Source organism: Astyanax mexicanus, chromosome 19, assembly GCF_023375975.1.
Source record: "Astyanax mexicanus isolate ESR-SI-001 chromosome 19, AstMex3_surface, whole genome shotgun sequence".
In the NCBI taxonomy this organism is placed as follows: Eukaryota; Metazoa; Chordata; class Actinopteri; order Characiformes; family Acestrorhamphidae; genus Astyanax; species Astyanax mexicanus.
This window is the reverse complement of record NC_064426.1, coordinates 31,223,420-31,241,615: the sequence shown is the minus strand read 5'-3', so window position 1 is coordinate 31,241,615 and position 18,196 is coordinate 31,223,420. Positions and strand designations below refer to the sequence as shown.

Genomic DNA, 18,196 nt, shown 5'->3' with positions numbered 1-18,196 from the left:
ACTACCTAACTCGGAGGTTGTGTTCAGTGGCGGGTATTATAAAAAGGTGGTGAAAGATGAACGACAGTTTTTAGTTGGCAATGATTGTATTTTTGACTTAAAATGAAAAAAAAAAAATTGCAATAAGGAATGTATTTCTCTCAGAGAAATATTCTACACCTAGAGGGATTGGAAAACAGGAAAAAATCATGGCTTTTACCCTATGAATTTTGAATCCCCAACAAAGCTAAGGAAGCGTATTAAAATACTTCATTATAAAATTACTCTATTTAGTTCAGAATGTAAAACTCATATATTGTAATATATATATATATATATATATATATATATATATATATATATATATATATATATATATATATATATATTATATACATATATATATATTATATACATATAATTTTGTGGTTGATAACTATGCCTTACAACCAATAAAACCCCATAAATCAGTGTCTCAGAAAATTAGAATATTATATAAGACCAATTACTACTTATGGCAGTGTGGACAGTGTGCCAATTCCTGCTGGAAAATGAAATCCGCATCTTCATAAAAGTTGTCAACAAAGGGGAAGCATGAAGTGCTGTAAGATTTTGTGGAAAAAAACACTGCACAGACTTTAGACTTGATATATCACAGTGGACCAACACCAGCAGATGACTCTCCAAACCATCACTGATCATCAGTAAATTTTACATTTCATTTGTAAATCAAGGGAGCAGAGTCTGGAGGAAAAGTGGAGAGACACACAGTTCAAGCTACTTGAGGTCTAGAGTGAAGTTTCCAGAATCAGTGATGGTTTGGAGAGACATGTCATCTGATGGTGTTAAATTAAGAGAACTTTTTGTAAAATTAAAGCAAATACATGGTTAATTAATTTATAAATAATTATTTTGTTGTATCCAAAGTACCCTTTAATCTATATACTTTATGGGCTCTGTATATTTTTGCTTACTGTGCTTCACATTTTGTTAGAGGCTTTATTTAATTTATACAAATACTAATTGACTTTTAATAAATTACCAATAATCTCAGACAGCAGTTACTGTACAGAACCGCTGGGTGTCGCTGTGATCTGCGTGCGTCTGTATTCTCTTGTTGTCGCCCATCACCAGAGCTGTTATATATAGAGAGTACCCACTTCTTATTACCCTGCTATACCAGTAAATAACTGAGAACCACTAGAGGGAGCCCGCGATTAAGTCTTTAATGAATAGGGGTGAATAGAGCTAAACGGCTAAAAGCCTTAATTAAAAGGGGTATTGATCTACATATTCCCGATATTCATACAATTTTAGAAACTATAATGACTATTTTAGCTAGGAAAGCAAAGAAAACCTACCTGTACTTTTCCATTTTTCTAAAGCAAACATGTTTTATACAGCAAAGACGCTAGCATTAGTGCTACTGTAATCAATCAATCAGTCAATTAATCAGTCAATCAATCAAACTAACAGGTACATGCAGGTAATCCAGTCACTAGAGCAGGTCTGATAAGTATTGTTATTTATAAAAATCATGTATAAGAAATATGATGGTATATGGCAACTTAGGTCTGTGGTGCTGAAACATTTGATATTGTCCTGAGAAAATTAGTAGATTGTTTAGTATAAAAACGATCAAATATATATAAACTATGATTTTGCTTAGCTGCTCCATAGGAACCCATTCATTTTGGGCTCACACAGGAGAATAATCTGGTGGTCTTTCAAACCAGAAAGACATTTTTAAGTGGGCCTTCTTTTTTATTGTATTCATTTCCAAAAATAACATAATACAAACCAGTACATCCAGGATAAATTAAAACAAATTAAACAAAATATTTATGTAGACAACACACATCTCATTCTTTAACCAACAAACTGAACTACTTTATAAACTCTATAGTGGTAACATATTTTCTGTTGCTAAGACAATTAAGTTAAAAGACTCAAAATAAATCAAATTCTGCAAGAAATACACTATAAGCAGAGATATTAAATTCGAAACTATATATAACAAAAATATAAATATTAAAATAATCTATATCTACCATGTAATTTACTTTATTGAAAAAATATTTAACTAGATAATTCCCGAAATAGATAAATAAATGTTCTATTTTTTTTTTTTTTTTGGATGTTTGGAGCACAAAAAAATTGTATACTTTTTTTTTCTAGCATTGAGGTGTCTGAATTGTTTTTGCTCCATTCTTTAAATTTCAAACTGACTAATATAAATAGATTAGATAATAGAAGACAGCATGAACATAGACATAGGTAAAAAATAGAAAAGAAAAATAATAAAAGAAAAATATTAATAAAAGTAAATGCCAGGTTGTCATAAATTCTTACTGTTTTTTTTAACATTTCTTCATTCATTCATTAATTTATCGCCAATACCGCTTTATTCGTCATAGGTCGCGGTTTTTAAACATTTCTTATTTATAGTGATTCTGAAAGATTTCAGTAGTGAGGTAAAGTCCATTACAATAATATCAAATCTGAAAGTGGGAACTCTCCTCTGTAGAAGATCTTTGCTGATGTTTCAGTACACAGAGCATAGAGCACTGCTGACCTCGAGCCGAGTCATGGCCTCGCTGTGTTTCCAGAGACTCAGGTCTCCTCTGATTAAACCCCTCATTCTCCAGCAGTCCTACAGCAGTCTGCTCCTGCAGGGCAGCGCGGGCTACTCACGGGCAGAGCTCTGTAACAGGGGAGTCTGCAGACTGGTAGGTCATCCGCAGTTATGTTAATAAAGGCTAAAGTCTCAGTGTGTGGAGGTTTATCTCTATATCTCAACAGCAGTGCTGTATAGACCAGCCTGATCCACATACAAGCCTAATGTCCCTTTTTTATTTTATATTTCAAATTGACTCATAGAAATCACAATAGGAGACAACATGAACATAAACATTAATAAGAAAAGGAAAAAAAATATTAACAAGAGGCACATGCTAATTCAGCATAAATTCTGTTGAGGTAAAGTCCATTAGAAAAATAACAAATCTTGGTATTGAAGTCAAATACAGCTCTGGAAAAAAGGACGACTTAAAATGATGAGTTTTTTTTTAACCAAAGTAAAAACCTGGAATATAATCAAAAGGAAGATGGATGATCACAAGCCATCAAACCAAGCTGTACTGCCTGAATGTTTGCACCAGAAGTGGCATAAAGTTATCCAAAAGCAGTGTGTAAGACTGGTGGAGGAGAACATATTATTGTAATTAACAAAAAAAAGAGGGTTCCACCAAATATTGATTTCTGAACTCTAAAAACTTCATGAATATGTACTTGGTTTGTTTGCATTATTTGAGGTCTGCAAGCTCTGCATCTTTTTTGTTATTTCAGCCATTTCTGCAAATAAATGCTCTAAATGACAATATTTTTATTTGGATTTTGAGATAAATGTTGTCTGTAGTTTATAGAATAAAACAACAATGTTCATTTTACTCAAACATATACCTATAAATAGCAAAATCAGAGAAACCGATTCAGAAACTGAAGTGGTCTCCCTGTGTTTACATTTGTGAATAAAGTATTTACTCAATACAATCATGATATTAACAATATACTCCACATCTAGATCAGCATGTGAAAAAACACATTATATCACCAAGGTTTAAATTAAAAGAGATGTTGGTTTTCCCCCAAAAAGATAGATAAAAATTCTCAACAAAATTTAGATATAAAATAATATTTAAAAAAAGGCTGAGATACTGATTCACATTCTGTTTAACAAAAAGAGCATTCAACATCTACATTTCAAAATTTTGCAATTATCCCATTGTATGTACCGGTAATCAATGTATGTTTGGCAGGGTACCTCTCTGAAATGAGTTTTTGCAGGGTGGGATGTCTGAAAATGCCAAAGGCAGTATATTTCTGTTGTCTTTGTTTGTCCCTTTTTTACAAAACTGTATTTGTGACTTATCACAAATAAATAATAATAATAATAACGAGTTGTCCCCCTGTCACAGGGGGACGTAGGGCCCTCGCACACCAGCGCAAATCGTACCGGGCCAAACCGAGAAACCGGTGAAAGTAATTTTGAGGTCTCATTGAGTGTGCCAATTTTCAAGAGTTTTCTATTCTGCCAAAAATGTCAAATATTCATTTAAAATATAGGTGGCGCTACAGAGCTGTGAAAACACATGTATTTGAATTTTTAATTCTAGATCAAAGAACCGCCTCAGATAAGCAGGCCGGTCAAATTTTGTGAGTTTTCCTCAGTTATAACCTCCTCAAAACACCTTGCATTACCTAGGTGTCAACTTCCTGTTTTGAGGTGGCATCTCAAAAATTCAACCGTCCGTCATTTCGTCCTCGTTTAAGATATCGACTATTCCTTCACAATTTGTCATCAGATATGTTCAGTGTTTATTTTTACCAAATACCAAGAGAATTCAACAAAATTTCTAGGAGTAGTTTGACAACATACGCAAAAAATGTATGTAAAATGCAGATATTTCAAAATGGCAGACTTCCTGTTGGGCGGAGTCAGTCCTACCAATACTGAAAACGTGTGTAATGATGTCTTTTGTGTTTTTGCCAAGTTTCATGAATTTTCAATCATCTGTGTTCTGACCGTGTCATGGTTTCACTTTGGTTTTGTGTTGCGTCTCTAGTCAATCAATTGCTCGCCATTGGGTCACCGTTTTACTGATCAACTAATCCTTTGGCAGTTATCATCAAATATGTCTGTTGTTCATTTACAGCGAAATAAGAGGTAATCTGACAAAGACTTTAGGAGCAGTTTAAATGAGTTTGTGAAAAATGTGTAAAAATATTACAAATTCCAATATGGCCGACTTCCTGTGGGGCGGAGCTAATACAAGCCAATTGCAAATATGTGCAGGGTCATACTATCTACGATCCTACCAAAATTTGAGAAGATTAGACAAATTTTGACACATCCACAGCTAATTTATTAAACGAACCAATTAGGGGGCGCTGTAGAGTCCGCTAGCTATACATGAAAAAATTGTCAAAATATTTGTAAAGTGTTTTTAGGTCTTATGCAATCTGCCAATTTTCAAGAGGTTTTGAGCATTCCCGTAATGTCAAATATGCATTGAAACCTAGGTGGCGCTATAGAGCCAATGAAATACGTATATATGAAATTTTAATTTCAGATCAAACTACTGCTTAAATCAAGCAGGCCTGTAAATTTTCGAGAGTTTTCAACCTTTTTAACCTCCTCAAACACCTACTAACACCAGAATGTATTCACTTCCTGTTTTAACGGGGCATCTCAAGCAATTCAACTGTCCGCCATTTCGTCCTCGTTTAAGATATCGACTATTCCTTCGCAATTTATCATCAGGTGTGTTAGTAGTTTATTACTGACAAATATCAAAAGTATTCAACAAATTCCCTAGGAGGAGTTCGACAAAGTATGCAAAAAATGTGTGTAAAATGCACATATTTCAAAATGGCCGACTTCCTGTTGGGCGGAGTCAATCATTCCAATACTAAAAACGTGTCTTATGATGTCTCTTGTGTTTTTACCAAGTTTCATGATTTTTCAATAATCTGTTTTATGACTGTGTCATGGTTTCACTTTGGTCTAGTGTTGCGTCTCCATTAAATTAATTGTCCGCCATTACGTCATCGTTTCAGCTATCGACTATTCCTTCGCAATTTATCACCATGTATGTCTGGAGCCTATCCACACCAAATTTAGAGGTAATATGACAAAGACTCTAGGAGGAGTTTGAATGAGTTCGTGAAAAATGTGTAAAAATTCCACAAATTTCAAAATGGCCGACTTCCTGTTGGGTGGAGCTAGTACAAGCCAATGGGTAATATGTGCGGGATGATAGTTTCTATGTTGTTGCCAAAAATCGAGAACATTGGAGAAATTTTGAGACAGCTACAGCTAATTTAATGGCCTAAACAAAATAGGGGGCGCTGTAGAGTCCTCTAGCTACACATGAGAAAAACGACAAAATATTCCTAAATCATTTCAAAGACTTATTGAATCTGCCAATTATCAAGAGGCTGAGAGCTTTTCATAAATATGATATAAAATAGGTGGCGCTAGAGAGCTGATGAAAGACGAATTTACGAAATTCCAACTTACGGTCAAAGTATGGCCTAAGGCAAATAGCTCTGTAAAATTTTATTAGTTTTCAAACATCCTAACCCCTCCGAAACCCGGCGGGAAACTTTTTATTTTGCAACTTCCTGTCAAAATGGCCGACTTCCTGTTGGGCGGAGTCAAATAAAACCTAGTGATTCTTGTTGTTTATGAGGAGGTCAATGAGCGTACCAAAGTTGGTGCACGTTGGACAAACTTCATCCCGGCCACTGCCGACGTTTGGGGGCGCTATAGAGCTCCTGAACAACGCCAAAGTCCAGCCTCTATGGAACTTTAAAATTTTCGCCGAGCTTGAGGTCTGTGCCAAAATGCGTGAGTTTTCGAGTATCGGAAATGCCTCAAAAATGGACGCAAAGAGGCAGAATAATAATAATAATAATAATAATAATAAACGGACCAAAAACAATAGGGCTTTGCACCTCCGGTGCAGGCTTCGCCTGCGCCTTCGGTGCTCGGGCCCTAATAACGAGTTGTCCCCCTGTCACAGGGGGACGTAGGGCCCTCGCACAACAGCGCAAATCGTACCGGGCCAAACCGAGAAACCGGTAAAAGTAATTTTGAGGTCTTATTGAGTGTGCCAATTTTCAAGAGTTTTCTATCCTGTTAAACATGTGAAATATCCATTTAAAATACAGGTGGCGCTATGGCGCTGTTAAAATACATGTATTTGAAATTCTAATTCTACATCAAACAACAGCCTTAGATAAGCAGGCTGGTCAAATTTTGTGAGTTTTTCTCCGTTATAACCTCCTCAAAACACCTGGCATTACCTAGGTTTTCACCTCCTGTTTTGATGTGGGATCTCAAAAATTCAACCATCTGCCATTTCGTCCTCGTTTGAGATATCGACTATTCCTTCACAATTTATCATCAGATATGTTCAATGTTTATTTTTACCAAATACCAAGAGAATTCATCAAATTTGCTAGGAGTAGTTTGACAATGTACACAAAAAATGTGTGTAAAATGCAGATATTTCAAAATGGCCGACTTCCTGTTGGGCGGAGTCAGTCCTACCAATGCTGAAAATGTGTGTAATGATGTCTTTTGTGTTTTTGCCAAGTTTCATGAATTTTCAATAATCTGTTTTCTGACCGTGTCATGGTTTCACTTTGGTTTAGTGTTGCGTCTCTAGTGACTCAATTGCTCGCCATTGGGTCACCGTTTTACCGATCAACTAATCCTTTGGCAATTATCATCAAATATGTCTGTTGTTCATTTACAGCGAAATAAGAGGTAATCTGACAAAGACTTTAGGAGCAGTTTAAATTAGTTTGTGAAAAATTTGTAAAAATATTACAAATTCCAATATGGCCGACTTCCTGTTGGGTGGAGCTAATACAAGCCACTTGCAAATATGTGCAGGGTCATACTATCTACGATCCTACCAAAATTTGAGAAGATTAGACAAATTTTGACACATCCACAGCTAATTTATTAAACGAACCAATTAGGGGGCGCTGTAGAGTCCGCTAGCTATACATGAAAAAATTGTCAAAATATTTGCAAAGTGTTTTTAGGTCTTATGCAATCTGTCAATTTTCAAGAGGTTTTGAGCATTCCCGTAATGTCAAATATGCATTGAAACCTAGGTGGCGCTATAGAGCCAATGAAATACGTATACAAGAAATTTTAATTTCAGATGAAAGTACTGCTTAATTCAAGCAGGCCTGTAAATTTTTGAGAGTTTTCAACTCTTTTTTTTTTCTTTTTAACCTCCTCAAACACCTACTAACACCAGAATGTATTCACTTCCTGTTTTAATGGGGCACCTCAAGCAGTTCAACTGTCCGCCATTTCGTCCTCGTTTAAGATATCGACTATTCCTTCGCAATTTATCATCATGGATGGTAGTAGTTTTTTGCTGACAAATATCAAGAGTATTCAACAAATTCCCTAGGAGGAGTTCGACAAAGTATGCAAAAAATGTGTGTAAAATGCACATATTTCAAAATGGCCGACGTCCTGTTGGGCGGAGTCAATCATTCCAATACTAAAAACGTGTCTTGTGATGTCTCTTGTGTGTTTACCAAGTTTCATGATTTTTCAATCATCTGTTTTATGACCGTGTCATGGTTTCACTTTGGTCTAGTGTTGCGTCTCCATTAAATTAATTGTCCGCCATTACGTCATCGTTTCAGCTATCGACTATTCCTTCGCAATTTATCACCATGTATGTCTGGAGCCTACCCACGCCCAATTTAGAGATAATCTGACAAAGACTCTAGGAGGAGTTTGAATGAGTTCGTGAAAAATGTGTAAAAATTCCACAAATTTCAAAATGGCCGACTTCCTGTTGGGCAGAGCTAGTACAAGCCAATGGGTAATATGTGCGGGATGATAGTTTCTATGTTGTTGCCAAAAATCGAGAATATTGGAGAAATTTTGAGACAGCTACAGCTAATTTAATGGCCTAAACAAAATAGGGGGCGCTGTAGAGTCCTCTAGCTACACATGAGAAAAACGACAAAATATTCCTAAATCATTTCAAAGACTTATTGAATCTGCCAATTATCAAGAGGCTGAGAGCTTTTCATAAATATGATATAAAATAGGTGGCGCTAGAGAGCTGATGAAAGACGAATTTACGAAATTCCAACTGAAGGTCAAAGTATGGCCTAAGCCAAATAGCTCTGTAAAATTTTAGGAGTTTTTAAACATCCTAACCCCTCCGAAACCCAGCGGGAAACTTTTTATTTTGCAACTTCCTGTCAAAATGGCCGACTTCCTGTTGGGCGGAGTCAAATAAAACCTAGTGATTCTTGTTGTTTATGAGGAGGTCAATGAGCGTACCAAAGTTGGTGCACGTTGGACAAACTTCATCCCGGCCACTGCCGACGTTTGGGGGCGCTATAGAGCTCCTGAACAACGCCAAAGTCCAGCCTCTATGGAACTTTAAAATTTTCGCCGAGCTTGAGGTCTGTGCCAAAATGCGTGAGTTTTCGAGTATCGGAAATGCCTCAAAAATGGACGCAAAGAGGCAGAATAATAATAATAATAATAATAAACGGACCAAAAACAATAGGGCTTTGCACCTCCGGTGCAGGCTTCGCCTGCGCCTTCGGTGCTCGGGCCCTAATAATAATGTTTGTCTGTTCTCATCTCCACAGTTCAGAATTGAGTTTACATGCAGAACTCCACAGTTAGCCAGTGTCAGAACACTGTCTACACTACCTCCACCCCCCTCATCTGACCAAAAGAAATCTACAGACAAGAAGACTGGGGTAAGCTTCTGGAATTAATGGACCGATGGCACCAACATTCAGTTTGTTTCAAGTTTTTTTTTTTTTTTTGCGTCCTGCACTATGAAATATTACCAATTTATAAAATTGGAAAAAAAAAAATCTTTCACAATACATTGACCTCAAAATTGGCCATGGTGCATGTGAACGTGCCATTATATCGATTTGCTTTTATTTTTGTTGTATTTATGGTTGTTTTTTAATATTACAATTCCAATGTTTTAATATTTTCAACAATTAAAAGCTCATCCAATGGGTCCCATAACTGGACATATTTCACTGCAAGAAAGTAAGCACAATGTAACAAGCTACCAATTTAGCAAATTCATTTAATGTCAAGTGGAAAATTGCAAAATTGTGGTATGACAGCAGTGGGTTTATTATCAGCCCCGTGTTAATATAGAAGTCAGATTATATGTAGAAATGAACAGTTTATTTTCTTACATTGAAGAATCCTTGTTTGGGTTTTTTCTTTTTTTTTTCTCAGCCAGTGACGTGGAAATCTCTCGCCATCACATTTGCCATAGGAGGGACTTTTCTTTTGGGGATGAAGTACTTTAAAAAAGAGAAAGAGGAAAGTAAGTCATTCACTTTTTTTGTTGTTTTTTTGTGCTGCCATACATACAGTATGTACAGATCTTTGTGGCAATGAGCTACTTGGTTCTAAGTTGCACCTGTTGCTGACACAGATGTGCAGAGGCACACACAAAGCTTGGCTAGTCCTTCCTAAATAAAGAAGTATATTGGCACCATATTTAAGGCCAGGCAGGAGCTAAAAGAATATAAAGCCCCCCAGCATTTAAATCATCTAACATCCTGAAAAGTAACACTTTATTGTTGCTGAATTCAGTCAAATACTCATATCAATGCTCCAGAAATAAGGTCAGAAATAAGGTCAGCAACTAAGCTGGAACAAATCTTTCTAAATCTACATTCTATATTTTAAGTGTGAAAACAGTATGACGTTATTTCACTGTTGTTACAGCATTTATACTGGTTTATACAACAGTTAGTTCCGACCTCACAATCTGATTGGTTGAGAAGTGTTCTAGCCGTGATGATATTTGTGATAACATCACGGCCTTCTCACGCCAAACCTGTATCACTCCGCCGATGCGTTGCCGAGTAACGGCGTATCTACACAGGACAGCTTAGAATAATCAACGGCATCAGCGGCAGCGTTAGCTTAGCACAGGCTAGCGCTCAACCACGGCACGCTCACCCACAGCGCTGGCTGCCTTTTGTGGAAAAAAGGGAAAGAAAATTGCTCGGCTAATGCCGTCTGACAGCCAGTACGCTAACCAGCCAGGCTAGGCTAAGCTAATGCTGAGCTAAAGCAAGCTACGCTAACCTAACCACAGTCCAGCCGGCTAGCTAAATCCAACACGACCCAGCAAAACAAGCAAAAATGCTAAAAAATGCGCAGCGTTTACCTGAAGAAGACTGCACAAAGCAGGAGAGGAGAGTTTCAGCGTTATTTTACGGTCCTAACGTTACCATCTCTGCTTATTTCCAATTTTGCTTCCAATCTAACTTTCGTGGTGTTAGTCTGTATGAACCATACACCGTTTTGTAGTTAAATTTCAGTTCTGTTACAGTTGTGGTGGAACTACTTTTTGGCGGAAGGCACAGTCCATATTAAAGCATATTCATTCTTAATTTCTTGAAGTTCTTTGATTTATTTTCTTTATTTATTTTGTAAAAAAAGAAACTGTTGTATAAAAGCAATGGCTGTGATGATCTACGGCACTCGCCTTCGGCTCGTGCCTACGACCGAATCGTTATTCGTGATAACACACTCTCTCTCGTGTTCTATTGCTTAATTAATGAAGGTATGAACTTTTCTGATCCCTTAAATCATGTGTAATTTGTGTCCTGATAGTTGTGAATTATGCTGATTGATTAAAGGGTTTTAATTTTTGTACAGTGATTGAGAGAGAGAGGACAAGGTCTGTGGGGAAGGCAGCTCTTGGAGGTCCATTCTCGCTTGTCGATCACAACAACAAGCCTACAAAAAGCGACGATTTCCTCGGCCAGTGGGTGCTGATCTATTTTGGATTCACACATTGTCCAGACATCTGTCCTGATGAGCTGGAGAAAATGGCTGAAGTCGTGAAAGAAATTGGTAATGTAACTTTTTCAATAAACTCTCAACTGGACACTTTTTGTTGTATACCACGTCAGAGTCCACCCCATACTTTTTGGGTTTTGGGTGAAAACCAGACAATCTCTGCTATTGTTAGCTATCATAGCCTATTTAATAGGTTATATTTAGCCACACAGCAGTCATCATTGGTCATCAGGTAACGTTAATGTCTTAATTTGCTTTAATTTGAAATCAGAAATCTAACATATATATTCTAGGTTTGGCTGCACAGTATATCGTTTCAGAATCATCATTACAATATGCACATGTGCACATTAAACATCCACATTATGCTATAGATTGCTTGCTTGATACAAAAAAGCTGATGCATATCGTACACCAGTCATTTTAACCCAGTCACACCACATGGACATTATTCAACCACTTAATTATTTATATTAACACTTCCCCAACCTCACTTACATTCAAGTACACTTTACTCATGATTGGGTATTCACATTTTCACATTCTCTTTTTAGAACTGTCTTCTAACGTATGCATATTTATATTATATTTCTATGTCACATCAGTCACTTTCGTAATCAATGTCATTGCACATTGCACTTTACTTTTTTTATTTAATGACCATTAGCAACATCTACTGCACTGCTCCGTTTACAGAAAGATCCTTACCTTGTATAGTGTCTGTCTGTCTGTCTGTCTGTCTGTCTGTCTGTCTGTCTATCTATCTATCTATCTATCTATCTATCTATCTATCTACACATATATATGAACCAGAAGCAGAGTTTCCCAATATTATTTATATTTTACTATGCACTGTGATACAAATATGACATATTAATACAAGAAAGTGTAATATGTAGAGAGTGGCAACAGGAAGGATGGCAGTGACCTTCTGCAGTTTTTTGACCAGTTCAGTGCAGATTGTATCCTCCCCAAATGTCGATCTCATACCTACAGCCTTAGTTTTATATAAAATTTGATAGATGGATAGATGTGAAAAGTCACATATAGTGTTTTTCCTTTATCTGCATAGTAATCATTATTTTTTCCCTCTTGCAGATAGTATTAGGACACTCCCAGATTTAACGCCCCTTTTGATCACAATCGATCCAGACCGAGATACGCCAGAGGCTTTAGCCAAATATGTCAAAGGTAAACTGATGGTGGTGGTGGTAATTATTTTAAACAGTAATTTTCATTGTTTCAATGCTTTAACCATTATTTATTTTTTACTTTATCTCTATAGAGTTCTCTCCAAAGCTAATAGGTTTGACTGGAACAGCAGCACAAATCCAGGAGGCCTCCAGAGCCTACAGAGTTTACTTTAGCCAGGGTCCAAAAGATGAAGACAATGACTACATTGTGAGTTTTGTATTTCCTTAATTAATGCATGTTAAAAATCTGCATAATTTTATTTTGTCTAAAATCCATCATGGCAGGTTTAACTACAAAGTATAATAATATTAATATTAACATCTGGTTCAAATTTGCATGAAAGCGCATGGACATTACTTTAATGTAACTCTGTTTAAAATGCTTATTTTCTACATGCAGGTTGACCATACCATCATTATGTACTTGGTGGGTCCTGATGGCCAGTTTGTGGACTATTACGGCCAAAACAAGAAAGCAACAGAAATCTCTGCCTCCATTGCATCACACATGAGGAAGCAAAAACAGAAGAAGTAGCATTCTCTGTCATTGGAGCTCAATAAAGGATGAGGTGTGCTGAGAACACACTTCTCCTATACATATCTCTTACCTTATTTCTTAAAATCATCTGAAATTAAAAAAAAAAATTCCACTTGTAAGTGAAATGGACTACTGATGGCACTTATAGCCTTAATTTTATGTATCTAAGATTATTCTTTTCTCTGGCTCATAGAGATGCCTGGCTGGTTATGACCAACCAAGCAGTGAAGATTTGTTTTGTTGTACAGTTCTATAAAAGATCTTCAATAAAACCATCTACAATGTTTACTGCTACAGTTGTATTTGTATTATTCTAGTTATTTCTGTTTAACCCATGCATGAATGTTTATTGTTCATGATTGTGGTAGCATGTTGTATTATAAAGTGATTACTCCCACCATTTTGTTAATTCCAACATACATTTTTTCAATATCCACTTAAAGTTTGTGTATATGTAGCAAACATTACCCATAATTAATATATACGGAATATTTCAGCCTCTCTTTTAGCCCTTAGAATACAACAAGCTTTGGGTATCCACTTCAGTTCCAACCCTTAGTTTTGTTGTAGCAGAGCACCATCTGGCACCATTAATTGGCATGATATTCAGCTGCAGAGATTCCACAGTGAGGAACTTTCCAGAAGGTAACAAAGCACTATAGAGTTTGCATTATGAAACTACTAGTGCACATAAAAAAAATTGAAAAGTTACTTTGTTTCAGTAATTCAGTTCAAAATGTTAAACTCATTATATAGATGTATTACACACAGAGTGATCTATCTTAACCATCACAGATTTTGGAAACTTCACACTAGACCTCAAGTAGCTTGGACTGTGTGTCTCTCCACTCTTCCTCCAGACTCTAAAACCCTTAATTTCCAAATGAAATTTAAAATTTTCTGATGATCAGTGATGGTTTGTTTGGAGAGCATGTCATCTGCTGGTGTTGATCCACTGTGTTATATCAGGTATCAAGTCTAAAGTCAGTGCAGTGTTTTCCTGGAAAATCTTACAGCACTTCATGCTTCCCTCTGCTGACAACTTTTATGAAGATGCAGATTTCATTTTCCAGCAGGACTTTGCACTCTGATAAAAGTACCAATTGGTTTTATATATTAATTTTCAGAGATACTGATTTTTTGGGGGTTTTCATTGATTGTACGTCATAATCAACAATACAAGAAATAAACACTTAAAATAGATCACTCTTGTGTATAACACATCTATATAATGAGTTTCACATTTTTAAATTAATTACTGAAATAAAGCAACATTTCAATGATATTTAAGGTGCACTAGATACACTAGTATATTTCAGTGAAACAGGAAAAACTCCCTCAGAGCTGGAGGAGAACGAAACCTTGGGAGGATCAAGGTTCACATAAAAGGGGGGAGGGGGGCATCCTACCACTTGTCAAAAACTTATGAATGAATGTTAAAAAAGTCATTGTACATCAACATAGGTCTAATATATTTAGGTGAATAGCAAAAATCAGAGTTCATATAAAAGTGGATGTTATTTTGGATGATAACCCCACAAATAGCGGCCTCATTTATAGGCATGCTGTTGGTGACCTTCTAAACTGGGACCAGTTTTGATGCATGCCCATTCTCAAAACAGCCTCTGAAAACATTCAGACTCAGTTGTCTGTTTGGCTTTAAAAACTGTGCCTGCTTTATTCAGATTCTTTATTCAGTGTGTTTTAACTTCTAAACTCCTTAATCTGGTTTGAAGCTGTGAGTCCTTAGATCTTTTTCTGTCTCAGACAGAGCCCTGTGTCTTCCCTGTCTTCCTTGGCCAGTTGCCGCTGAGGTAACCTTATTCTTTCCTCTTTGCTGCTCTTCTGGGGTCAGGCTGCTTCATGGTGGGATGCCTGAAGGGGTCGGGAAGAGGCCCGCAGTCCAGCAGTTGTCATGTTTGCTAAAGACCAATAACAGTCACAGCTGTCATAAGTCCTTCACTTGACATTTCGTAGGCCATTAGAATAATGCCAATTAGCTGCGCTCTGATGTGGAGCCAAGATGGGTCACAGCGCACCATTCCTCGAGGGCCATGGTGAGAAACACAAGAGATCTGATGTGTCTGTTTAGATAGGGGTGTTTAGAAGACGTCACCCGCTATTGTCAATAACCTGACCGAGGTTCAGATGTTTAGGATGGGAAGCGTGCTGAGAAGCACCTGTGAAACATTGCTACAGATTACCAGAAATATTCTACCTATCTTGTGTCTAATTGAGGTTAGAGAACATATGATATTTTCTAAACCAGGGGTTCCTAATCTTTTGCCATTTGCGGCCCGCAATAGAACACAAAAATTTAATCTGTCATTTTAAATCTGAACAAATACAGAATAACAATCAATCCCTGTGTCTGAAATGCAGACTTGCTCCCTACATCCAGACTGAGAAACTTCGCCTGAGAAACTTATCCCATCCGAATAGTGCAGAAATATAGTCATTTAAACCACTGGGTTAGGACAGACACACTTTAATAAAGGATGAACACAAATTGAAGAACTGAGTCTTTTTTTTAGTGATTAATAATCTTGATATACCCTACCCTACCAAAGGGGAAAAACTGGGGTTACTGTAATGCATCTCCATTACCCTACACAATCAGCTATTCTATTAGGAGACATTTTTAGAATACTATCCAGGACAATATGCAGAGGATTTAATGCATATATTGGTTAATATGTGTCAGAGCATGCAAGGCCATTCCTCATTCTCTATATAGAGACTTGGCATCACATGCTGGTGACATACTGGGCACTTGAAAAACATTCTTCACTAAATTGACAAGAGCAATGGGGGCACATTGATATCAATCTATACTGGGGATTTTGACAGGATTTAGGGGGATTGTTTTCGCATCCATTGTCAGCATTGTTATTTATAAGGCTCTACTGGTAGTTTGCGAAAAGAGAGATGGAACTTTGAGATCAGTATATTGTGGTGCTGGAACCTTTCATGCACTTGAACCATTGATAAAAAAAAGACTTAATTACCTTCATTAAAGATGAATTTGGATGTATTAAACTGTGACTTAATACTAATACTTATAATAATCAAGGGCGTAGGAGCGGGCTTGATATTGGGGGGGGGACACATTTGCCAATATGAACCCAAGCCCACCCAATAGTTTCCTAGAACAACATTTGTGGAAATTACTTTTAATTAAAAGTAAATTATTATTATAAGGTGATTTTACAACCTAAACATGTTACTCCACATTACAGCTACTGTTGTTAGAAAAAATATGCAAGCAATGTCTGAGTTATCACCTAATATTTAAAATAATATAACAGATTATTATTATTATTATTATTATTATTATTATTATTATTATTATGTATTGGCATGTCAATTCTGTTGTATATTTACATTTTCTCCTGCACTTTTATTTTTTTCTACTGAGAGCTCTTCTTAAGATGGTGTCCTTTTATGTAAAAGAATGTAACTTTACGTTTCATAGAGACTTTTATAAACGTCAGGATATGTGGTCTTACTGTGAAATACAAATGAACAGAAGTCACGTTACAGCAGTGTTTCTCAACCCAGTTCTTATATATTCTACTGCATATTAAAACTGTTCTGCATATTCTAGAGCTTCCTCTGGTGGATATACATGATTAATTTAGGCTCCATAGGGGACTAAAGGATTTTAACAGGTAAACTCAGTAAATGACTGTTTATTAGCTGATCAGGTGGAAAACACTAGTTTAGGGCAGTGATCGGGGTTAAGTTACTGCTTTAAACTACCAACTTAAAGTACTGTACGAAATTCTGGCGATCATCTACATCCAGCTTCTAGATAACTAGTTAGTTAAATCAATTTTCGTTCATTATAGCTCACAGTAAGTCATGTAATCCTAAATGAATAAACAGTTTGAAAATTAAAGTGATTAGCTGATCAGGTACAGGGAAACATTACATATATATTTTATTTTTTTCCTTTAACCCTGACTCCCAATCTAGCTAATTCCAAAGATAAGCTAACTCACTAACACAGCTGCAGTTTATTAATCACAGTGGGTTTAAACTGTGTGCTGATTCAGAGACGTGTATTTTTAACCAGCTATCAGAAACATATCATCACAGTTGAAGTGGTTAGCCTATCGTTACCTTTCTTTTAGAAAAATCTCCGTATATCCATATCTGTTTTAAAATCAGCTGAAGCTGCTGCGTCCCGATCCCGCTGCTAAATCTCACAGCGAGGGGGCGGGGCTTCCCCAACAGCAAACTGCCTCTGCTCCGCGCGCCGCAAAACCAGCAAGCTGATTGGCTGTTTCTACTGAGAGGCGTGACTTAATACCTGAACCGGCTCCATGATTGGTCCGGTCTGTCTTCTCATTAATAGTACAGCTGACCTGAGCGAACTGATATCATTTTTGGGGGGGACAAATCCACCTGTTTTTTATATTGGGTGGGACATGTCCCACCCATCCCCCCCGGTTCCTACGCCTATGCATAATTAGATACGTAGATTCTGCCCCATCTTTGCTCCACATATTGCAATAAGATATTGATAATCTTACATATTATATCTTATTACATAATATTGTATTGGAAAGGCTGTAAATCAATGCAATGCCTTGGCATTGCAATGCAATGCCAATGCAAGTTCTTGTATTCCAGTATTCCAAGTGCTCCTGCTGAGCATTCTGCCCGAGCCTGATCCCAGACAGTCAACTCCAGAACTTAAGCGATGCCCACATGCACCTAATCTTCCTTGATCCTACAAAATGAGGCCTGCCCTGTCAGACCCCAGAGCCCAATAATCTACCGTTCTTAACCATCATTGCTTTTTAATGGGCCGGCTCGGAGATTAGGCTGGAAAACATTTAGAGGTGACACAATACAGATATAGATAGATATTTTAAAAGCAAAATCAACATTGTATAGTGTCCAAGGTGGCTTTGGAGCCATAGAAGATCCCACGCCAAATATGGTCCAGGTTTGGGGCGGGTCATCTCTTATAAAAACTGTCAAAGTCTACTTAGTGTGTTTGCAGTGCTGAGGGAAGCTAGATTAATATTAACGTACATTCAATCTGTCGGTTGGCCTTACAGC

At 36.8% G+C, this 18,196-nt stretch overlaps 1 protein-coding gene across 1 annotated transcript; it reads left to right on the top strand.

Annotated features, from left to right (window-relative positions):
- Positions 1–2,528: 2,528 nt before the first annotated feature.
- LOC103027271 (protein SCO1 homolog, mitochondrial) lies at positions 2,529–13,419 on the top strand. The gene is made up of 7 exons (XM_022673399.2): positions 2,529–2,708; positions 9,190–9,303; positions 9,809–9,899; positions 11,249–11,446; positions 12,491–12,583; positions 12,678–12,793; positions 12,986–13,419. The coding sequence occupies exons 1-7, from the start codon at positions 2,568–2,570 to the stop codon at positions 13,118–13,120; spliced, it is 888 nt and encodes a 295-aa protein (XP_022529120.2). The 5' UTR covers positions 2,529–2,567; the 3' UTR covers positions 13,121–13,419.
- The last annotated feature ends 4,777 nt before the right edge of the window (positions 13,420–18,196 follow it).